The 10,080-nt window shown below is 38.7% G+C and overlaps 1 protein-coding gene across 1 annotated transcript; it reads right to left on the bottom strand.

The window, feature by feature from the left end:
* Positions 1-495: 495 nt before the first annotated feature.
* Positions 496-9,624, bottom strand: TLR3 (toll-like receptor 3). Its single transcript, XM_009072290.1, has 5 exons — positions 9,552-9,624; positions 6,376-6,824; positions 4,762-4,953; positions 1,753-3,578; positions 496-742 (listed from the first exon to the last, which is right to left on the bottom strand). Exons 2-5 carry the CDS (start codon positions 6,814-6,816, stop codon positions 514-516), a joined length of 2,688 nt encoding a protein of 895 aa, XP_009070538.1. The 5' UTR covers positions 6,817-6,824; positions 9,552-9,624; the 3' UTR covers positions 496-513.
* Positions 9,625-10,080: the final 456 nt, after the last annotated feature.

Below are 10,080 nucleotides of genomic sequence, written 5' to 3'. Positions count from 1 at the left end.
GAAACTGCTATTTTTTTCTCCATGTTACTTACTGTGTTCCACAAGGAAAGCTTTCCAGTTTTAATTTCACTGAATCTCCCCTTGTGTTACAAAACAAAACAGTAGTGTCCACTCTACCTTCTACACAGAATTTGCTATTTTATTATTAATGCATTCTCTTTTGCATATCCCCTTGAAGTAGAGAGACTATGTCTTTTCTATCCTATATCAGATGGGCATTTTTCCTAGAATATCAGTTATTCTCACTACTTTTCAGTATTTCTACCACGTTTTTAATACACTGAGTGAAATTACTATCAATCATGATCCATTTTAACATGTCACTTCAGTGCAGTTGAATTAAAATATCAGTAAAAACATGAATATAGAGAAGTAAATTTAAATTAGAGTGACTCTTACATATCTTTTCAGCATGACAAGCTTTTTCAGATCTTCCTGAAGGCTCATCAGTTTTCCAGTGATAGAAAATATGCAATGAAATGACCTAATAATTCAAATTTGTACTTTCAAAAATCAGTGCACTTTGCTATTAGATTTAAGTGCCATCACTAATTGCTGATGAAATGCACTGACACGTTCTTTATGGGCTGGCCAGTTCAAGATGCAACGAGACCTGAACATTCCTCTTCTCAGATGAAGTGCATGATACAACTTGTAATCTTGGATATCATCAAGAAAGATCAGTATGATGGAGTCCCGACTTTGTTCAATAGCTTGCTGAAGAGCATGATACACCTTGAAACTGAAACAAAAATAAGATAAAAATAAACACTTTCTTTCATGTGGAAGAAAAGAAAAAGACAAACAGTGCTTAACAGGGGTTATAATGTCTATTTTGTGATTCAGAATGGTCATTACTTTTCTTAAATTAGTTACTTTCTAACTATAAAAAATAAATAAAAAACCCAAATTATCCTCTAAAAATTACTGTCTGGATATAGCCTTGTTTAGCAAAGTTCCTTTCTTTACAAGACCACTACATAACACTCATTTAAAGGTAAATAAAAATCATCTTCAGATGCTTGTGGTCTCACACATTTTTGCTGTTTTTAAAATGTGTAATTTTAAGAAAAGCAATCTGTTCAGCCTGGAGAAGAGAAGATTGCATGGAGACCTCGTAACAACTTTTCCATATCTCTAGGGCCTACAAGGGAGCCAGAGAGGGACTCTGTTAGGAATTGCAATGATAGGACAAGGTGTAATGGGTTCAGACTGAAGAAGGGGAAGTTTAGGTTAGATATTAGAAAAATGTTTTTTACTATAAGGGTGGTGAGACATTGGCACAGGTTGCCCAGGCATGTGGTGGCTGCCCTGCCCCTGGTGGTGCTCAAGGCCAGGCTGGATGAGGCCTTGAGCAACCTGATCTAGTGAAGAGGTGTCCCTGCCCATGGCAGGGAGGGTTGGGACTAGATGATCTCTAAGGGCCATTGCAACCCCTAAATTCTATGATTCTGTGTATCTGCATAGGTGGCAGCTTTACTTTTTGAGAAAAATAAAACCAAAACAAAACCAAAGCACCTAAGACACTGACTGAGATACTCACATTTCCACTAATGTACATTTGGAGCAAATAACTTTATTAACTTAGGAATTATTCTGAAGTTACAATATATTAAGTAAATATATTAAAGTAGATTTAGCATTTTTTAAATTAAATTATATTTTTCATTAAATTACACAAAAAAAAATTTTTTTGCTTTACAGATCTAAGAAAATTTCCCCCTTACAGATAAAATTTTATATCCTACTCACTTTTTACACCACGGATCCTGTAAGAGGTGTTCAGTCACAACAAAAATAATCTTCCTGCTCATTTTTATACTGTTAATTGTGGCTTCAAATTCAGATATGCCTGCTTCAAAGTCTCGTTCTTCTAAACAAAACTTAATTTCAAAGCAGTTGATTTTTTCCAGAGACATAAAATTTTTAGATACCCAATTCTTGTCCTCTCTTGCATGAATAACATAGGCATCATAATAAAATTCTTCCTGTTGTCTGTCAAGTTCTTTAAAACCAAGTGTTCGATTTACTAAAACATTCCAGTAGAAAGTTATTCTCCACCCTTCAAAATGGATAGTAAGGACACCAAAAATGAGTAGCATCACAACAGTGGTAGAGATCACAAAGAGAAGTTTAAATGGAGCACTGTCTTTGCAGGCGGAGCTATCAAAATACAAAACCGGACTACCGTGATATTTAGGTGGGGTGTTGCAAATGTACTGGGACTGCAGTCCAGGTATTTCTACTTGGGTCACATTAAGCCAATCAGCAAACCACGCAATGCTTTCACAGGTACAATCAAAGGGATTGGAATCCATCTCTAGTTTTCTCAGGCTCTTGAAAGGTGGGCCAAATACTTTTTCTTCAACTGAGGTTATCAGATTCTTCTGAAGGTTCAATGAATTCAGAGAGGCTTGGTCATCAAACAGAGTTGCTGGAAGTAAATTCAAATTGTTTGATCCTAAATCCAAGTGTTTTAATTGAAACAGACCTCTGAAAACCTGAACGGGAATTTCATCAAGCCCATTTGATTTTAAAGTAAGAACTCTCAAACTGGGAAGATCTTTTAAAAAAAGAACAGGGCCACCTGGATTTGCATGTTTCCAAAGTCGGGCTAAATTATTGTGTTGCAAATCAAGTATGTCAAGTTTGTGAAGTCCATCAAACAAGTCTTCTTTTATGTTTGCTATGTTGTTATTGCTGATGTCCAGGACAGTCAGGTTTTGTAGAGGATGAAAAGGTGAAGGAGAAAGTGCCAGGTTGCTGCAACCTACCTTTCTCAGCATCAGTTTTCTAAGACTTGGGACAAAAATGAATGATTCACTTTGCAAAGTCAAGTTTTTATTATAGGAAAGATAAATATCTTGTATGTTATTGAGACCTTTAAACTCATGACCTGTGAGCTGTTGATTAATTTCATTGAGACCAAGATCAAGAATTTTCAGGTGTCCCAAGGCAGAAAATGCTCCGCTCTCTATTGTAGAGATTCTGGTTTTTGTGAGGTTGAGAACCTGCAAACTGGAATTAGCAAGTGATGAAAATGTTTTATTAGTTATTCTTTGTAAGTTTATGTTGCAGTTACAGAGACTGAGATATTTTAAGTTGTTCAGACCTGTGAACATATTAGCAGTAATTCCTGGAAAATTGTTGTTATCCATTAGAAGATACTCCAGGTGGTATAACCAACTGAAGGAAAAATTTTCAATTTTCCCAGAAAGTGAATTTATCAGATTCAGATGTTTGAGGCTGGATAATCCATAAAATAAACGCAAAGACAGATGAACATTATTATGCTTCAGGTTTAAGTATTGTAAACTTGGAAGCCATTGAAATGAGTCATCTTCTATCACAGACAGAGAATTTTGGGAAAGGTTTAAAATTGTTAGATTTGTTCCTTGCAGTCCCTGGAAAGTTGACTTGCTGATGTTTGAAAGGTTCACATGGCTCAGCGAGAGGTTCTGAATCGCTGTGTTTGATAGTTCTGTACAAAGTTTCTTTGTGCGATTTTCACCAAGTACAACATTGTTCAGTGTAAGGCCAAACAGATTTCCGATTGTATGTAAACATCCCGTGTGAAACTGAAAGGCAAAGAAAAAAAGAGCTTTGACCTAAACAAAGTGGGGTTATGTAAGAAAGTTGAACAATAAAGTCAAAACTTGGAAAGATTTTCAAATGAGATTTTCAAGCAGAATAGAACTCCTACACTTCAATTGTTTCACAGCCAAGTTCAGACAAACATTTCTTGGGGTTTACACTTCTTGTGATAATAGTTCTATAATGTATAACATGATTATCATAAATCTGAGTACTATTTTTTGGAACAGAGAAAGTTGACTAGTGAGATGCAAGTTGATTACAATTTTATATCCAACTACTGAAACTCCTCTAGAATTATCTTAGAAGTTGTGATCATTTCAGCTTTCTTTTATTGGTATCTGCTAGGGATAGCAATATACTAGTGCAAAACCAGATGTACTGTAAAAAAAGTTATTAGGTCTCCAGACAGCCAAGAAGAAACTCTGTGCAAGCAGAAGCCACTATGAAAGGTAATACTACACACTTGCTTCCACAATATGAATCACAAGCTTCTATCATAGCACTGGCCACTCATCCTGATTAAGGTATCAATGGAGTAATGAAATACTCCATTTGTCAGAATGGTTCAAATGCATAAAGGTGCTTTCCAGACAGAAGTACTGTAAAATCAGAGCAGCTGAAACTAGGATACAGTAGCACTGCCCAAGAAAGGAGCATTCGTGTAATTTCAATGGACATGTTCTTTATAGATCAGTCAACTGGGAACCAAACCAAACAAACAAACAAATTCAAGGAAATTCAGTGCATATTCATGATTCATATGCTGAGTGTCAACCACTTTAGAATTGCCACATTTACCATCACTCTTCAAAGCATCATATTACTACACTTCTTCCCCACTTAGACAGTACGTCAGCTGTTCACCTTCAGCATGTACAAAAAAATTCTGCATAGAAAATACCTGTTAAGGGTTCTCAGAGCATCTAGCTCTTACTTGAGAGCTCTGATCTACATAGAACCAGCCTGTGATGATCAGTGTAAGAAAAATAATTATGTGCATCACTACTGGAGGTCAGGACTAATGCTCTGTACATTAGAATGGTTTTACCTTGCACCTCAGTGGATCAAAGTTGTAATGTAAATGCCACACAACCATGAAGCATAAATCAGGAGAGTTCCATTTTATACTTACACCTGTTGAATTTCTGTTGAAATGCTTCCTACCTCTTTCAGTGGATTTGATGACAAATCAAGACTATACAATGAGGTGTTGCTAAGAAAACTGAAGTCATCTTTTTTTAACTCAGTGATTTGATTGCTACCCAACATAAGCTCATGAAGGTTCTTCAACTGTTGCTCCAATCCTAAATTTGCTGTCTGCAAAGAATTGTGAGATAGGTCCAAAATATTCAAGTTCTGGGGAGAAGATGCAAAAAAAAATGTATAGAATTATTCTTATTTTACAAAAGAATTTAGAAATATTGCATTAGAGTCTAATCAATTAAAATCAGTTGCAGTACAACAATTAAAATAAATTTGTAATAGAGAAACAGCAACTTTTAAGCTCCTGCAGGAAGAAGCCTTCTATCTTTCACACCTGTGACTTTCATAGTGTTCATGGTCTTAACCTGCTAAAGTATCTACTGAGAACCAAAGAATTACTTTAGCTAACATTCCTTACTTCTCTGAAAGCCCTCCTGCTCCAGATAAAGTGATATAAACAAAAGCCTACAGCTGGCTGCAGTTACAACTACTGCAGGATTAAACATCGTGTTCCACCCTCTTCACTGTGGTCCAGCCCCATAAATGGATGTGAGGAAGATGGAGAGGAGTGCAGTAGTAGCCTACAAAGATCAGTACTGTACATTTGGTAATACTTCAGCACCTGCCCAGGTGATCAGACTCCTCCTGCACCCGCAAAGGTAGAGATGCTGTCCTAAAAGTGACTCCACAGATTGTGCCTTGAGGTGCCCCAAGCCTGGCCTCCATCTAACAAGGCAGCAGCAGAGTGAGGAAGGCCGGAACTTCAGTTCTGTTCTCAGCACAGAAGCTGGCTGCACTCACGTGTATTTAGCTGAGAGTCAGCAGTCCTACACTGCAAGCAAGTACATTTTATGTTACTGAACTGGAATACTGAGTTTAGCAGAAAAGTTTGGACGTGTTCAAAATAACACACATGCTCATTAGAACACTGTACAATTAGTACCCAGACAATGTCTCTACTTTCTTTTGTCCTTAGGCCTTTCCTTTTACATGATTCCCTGCCTGGTGCAAAGACAGTAGAATAGTCCTTTCCTGCCTCCTGTGCTGGTCCCCCAACCTCATAGATGCTATAGAGAATATTTAACCACATGTAAACTACCAGGAAAAACATGGTAGAATAAAAATCTTTCAACTTCTGCTCAATCCCAAAGTCCTGAGAGACACTGCATTCAGCTTAAGCACTGGCCATCAAGGTCTTAGGAATTACACCTCAACCTTGAGAATTTAGGCTAGCTACCATTTTTAGACCCCAGTCAACTCAGATTCCGTACCATCCACTTCACCCTGCACATCATCTGCTGCTGCCATTCCTTCAGCACATAGCCTGTATGGAGAGGTGCCTCAAGGGGATGTAACAGGGAAAAAGGAATGGAGAGCATTGTCTCATAAGGATGGCCAAGACTCCAGTGTGCTCTAACAGAAGAAGCTACTAGGTTTTTTCTTTAGAAACACAGCAAAACATTATATGCTGAGTATTTTCAGACGCAAAGGGAGCTGTTCTGTGTACACAGGAAAATACAGTAAATTTGCCATTTACACTGTATTTAGATGAAAAAGTGCATTTCTAAAGCTTACCTCCAGGGTTTTGAAAGGATCATTTTTTATATGTAGTCTGTTGTATCCTAGATTGAGCTCAGTCAGGTTGGTGCAGGAAGCAAAGACTCTGTCAGGGAGCTTATACAATTCATTATGTTCTAACTTAAGAATCTGCAACAGGGGCACATTTTGGCACAATTCTGGTTGCAATTTAGAGATGGTATTGTAGCCTGCATTCAAGTAAACCAGCTGGTTGTACTTGGTCAGATTCGCAGGACCTAGCTGTCTTAGCTGATTATGAGAAATGTCCAAACCTGTTATATTGTTTGGAAGATCAGATGGAATTTGAGTCAACTTTAGGTGACTGCAGTCAGCCATTTCATTTCTGATCTGACATTGCTTTCCAACTGATGCACACAGCCAGCAGACAGACACCAGTCTGACATATAAGCTGCTCCACCAAAGAAGAGCACTTCCCATTGTTTTATCTGCAAAGGCAAAATGAACGCAGTACAAATTACAATCATTTTGACACAGTTTGCACCTTAAATTGAAGGCTAAGCAAGCCAGGCTAAAAATATATAGTTTTTACTGAGTGAACACTCAGTGGTTTTAACCCATAAAGTAGCATATATTTCTGAAGAAGAGTTATGTCTAATAATCTCTCTAAATAAAGACTTTTATTTGAAAGCAATAATATTGTCTTACATAAAATCAGGTATCTCCAAAAAGCTACCAACACTTTTTCTGACCAATACAAATTTCCCCTTTTTCCTTTTTCTGATAAATTTTGCATTGCTTTAACACGCATAAAATACAATAAATATGACAAATTGTACACAGGCTCTTTGATGTTAAGTATTTATCGCCAAGCTTAACTGCAGTTAAAATACTTACAGTTATATGCATATAAGAATAAGTAATATAACATTTCTGTATTTTACAGTTCTTGCCAGTTTTTATTTTACAAGCCTGTCACACAAAATTATAACAGTATTTCCATCTCATAGCAGAAGAAGGAATAAAAGGCTATAGAAATGTGCATGAGAAAGTAAGAGCAGACAAAATAAATCAGTACCAACCAAATCAGAGAAAGAAATGGAGAAGAGCCAAGGTGTAGAGAGGACACTGCCCATAGATTCAATACATTTATCCAAATACTTCCAGGAAAACCTACACATTTAAGAATTTATATACCCCAATCCATATCTTTTGAGCATTTCCATGAGGATATCAACCACTGTCCACTCTGATTTTCAACGGCTCTTCCTGTTTAGGCATTATATTTCTAACATATCTCAGGTTTTTCCATATTTTGTTCATTTTCTATTTGCTGTGCATTAGATTTAAATTCACCTGGTCATCCTATAATGCAGCTTTACTGGATAAGGACACAAGTTCTTACCAGAATAGAACTGTAAGAGCTGAGAAGGGTTTGACTAGCCTGCTGAGTTATAGAGCTTGTCTAATTAAATAGCATTCGTGACTCTGCATCTCCCATATTATTCTACATACTCTCTACAGAATTAATCTTTAGTACAAGAAGAACAAATACATTGTGAGTACTTGCCAGAATGTTTTTTCCATGCATTAGCAGGGAACAGTAAGCTTAGATGTCTTTCTTCAGTTTTTTTAATTCTTAAGAAATAACATATTTTCAACTCTGATGCTTTCAAGTGTCCGCTCAATCACAATACACATGTATCTGTATGTCCTTCTGCCAACAAATTTGGAAGATACCTGCCAACCTCAATTTAGCAATGAGTTAAGTCTCGGCATGATGAGCTCCCGCTTAGAGACGGCTGTAAGTGCCTCAGTACAGGAGAGGCTACAGATAGGAATTTAACCTTACTAGACTTAACAGGAAGCTAGAAGAGCTTCTCAAAAGACTAACTCCCAGGAATATGGGTTTTCTTAGTTCTAGAGCTCATTTTCCTTTGCTCGGAACCTGCGTTTAATTCACCTGTGTTTGAAAGGTAAATTAACATGATAACATATTTGAGCTTTAAGCACATTAAAGTATTGTGTCATAGCAAACAATGAAACAAGAAACAAGACAAGAAATTAAACTAGCATATTTGTGCAGAAAAAGAAAAATCCTTCAGGACTGATGTCTTCTAAAGAGATGAGTTGTGACGCCACAACCTGCAGCCAAACTGGAGTTTAGGAGGTCAGACCCCAGCAGAGTTTGGTTCCATAGCTGACCTGCCTTTTCAGAGGGCATGAATTAGAACTGGTACAGGGACAAAAAGTGACATTATAGTGGCCAGAGGGGAACCTTGTGAGTTCCTCTGTGGGAGCAACCTGGCCATGTAAGGGGAGACATCAGTAAAATCCCAGTGGGATTGGGGATACAAGTGAGGGATAGAGGGACCTAAGGCATTGCAAAAGCGTACACAAAAGACCACAAAAGATGATTTAAAATAAACCTTAGTGAAAAATACAATTCCCTGCTTGGTACTGCATGTCAGCCTGGCCCACCTCCCACAGCTCACACAGCCTGGCTCTGCACTCACCTGACACTGGCAAACAGGGACAGGGAGGGGGCAGTAAGGAACTGAACCTGTTGGTCCTGCAGACAGCCTGGCCTGCTGCAGCTGCTGCTGAACATAGTACCAATGTCCCTGTAGCTGAGGGAAATAAGGGGCCACTTGTGTTACCTTGTTTCTCTGTACCCTCTGCACAAGCCATCTCTGGGTTTGAAAGGCACAAGAAAGGCACTGCACAATCACAGACCAAGTTCTTTGGCTGACTTCCAGCAAGGCCCGATGGGCTGCCTTTGTCTGCTACTTTCACTGCAGAAAATGGGAAGTCAGCTTTAGATGTTTCAGCTTTGGCAGAGAATCCAGTGAAGAAAGCACACAGCCATTATCAGACTGAAGGGACAGTGTTACAGATGGGCAAAAGAAAGAACTAGTTTTAGTGTTATGACCAAGAACTTTCAAAACTGGAGAATTTAGCAGAAAACTCTTCTGCATCTCCTAGGGAGAGACATTTCCACTTCACCTATATTGCTTTTCCTGTATTTAAAAACACAAAGACACCTCCTGCTAGCTGGGGGCCCATATCTGGGCATAGTGCCACCAGCTCGGCTAACTTACAAGTTAAAAGAAGTCCAAGATCAATAAAATCACCCAAACTCCTGAGCAGCACTTTGCCATTGCATCTCGATATTCACATACATTACTACGAAGTGAAGAATTTTATCCACTCACCTCTGCGGGCTTTAGCCCCTTCAGTCAGGAAGCATCCCGCCACTGCAGTAGCTTCTCAGCACACGAAAACCATAAGAAAACACCGTGCCCAGAGCTGGAAGAAGTGAAACCGAAAGCAGCGCCAGGCGTGGCATGGGAAGCGGCAGGTTCGGGGCCGGGCCGGGCCGAGCATCCCCCGCGCCAGTGCTGCTCCTCCGCTCCTCACTGCCCGGAGCTGAAAGGTTGCCGAGGCGCCGAGGGTGAAGATGGTACCTATGCTCAGAGCTGGGTTGCCGCTTTTACTTGCGGGCTGAAACCGATTTAAACACATAGGTGTGTCACAGATGAACAGCAGCATCACACAATGCTACTTAAAATTCCAATTTATTCCCGGATAATTCCAAGGTCTCTGAAATCCGTGAGGACATATTCTGAAAGTAGATATCTTGACCAACAGATTACTGATTTAGGAATATTACTTTTTTAATGTAGAAACAAAGCACCAATAGTTCTGACAGAGCCATGTAAAGTGTTCCTTTTCAAAAGGGAA

This window comes from Acanthisitta chloris, unplaced genomic scaffold (genome assembly GCF_000695815.1).
Source record: "Acanthisitta chloris isolate BGI_N310 unplaced genomic scaffold, ASM69581v1 scaffold21103, whole genome shotgun sequence".
NCBI classification, from domain to species: Eukaryota; Metazoa; Chordata; class Aves; order Passeriformes; family Acanthisittidae; genus Acanthisitta; species Acanthisitta chloris.
This window is presented reverse-complemented; position numbering and strand designations above follow the sequence as displayed.

Bases quoted from the DNA above. Each gene is read 5' to 3' on its own strand.
- TLR3 (XM_009072290.1), bottom strand. From the start codon at position 6,816: ATGGGAAGTGCTCTTCTTTGGTGGAGCAGCTTATATGTCAGACTGGTG. The intron at 3,579-4,761 runs GTAGGAAGCATT...TTTGCCTTTCAG, and splicing joins CATCAAATCCACTGAAAGAG to TTTCACACGGGATGTTTACA. The intron at 743-1,752 runs GTGAGTAGGATA...TTTTTGTTTCAG, and splicing joins CAGGATCCGTGGTGTAAAAA to TTTCAAGGTGTATCATGCTC.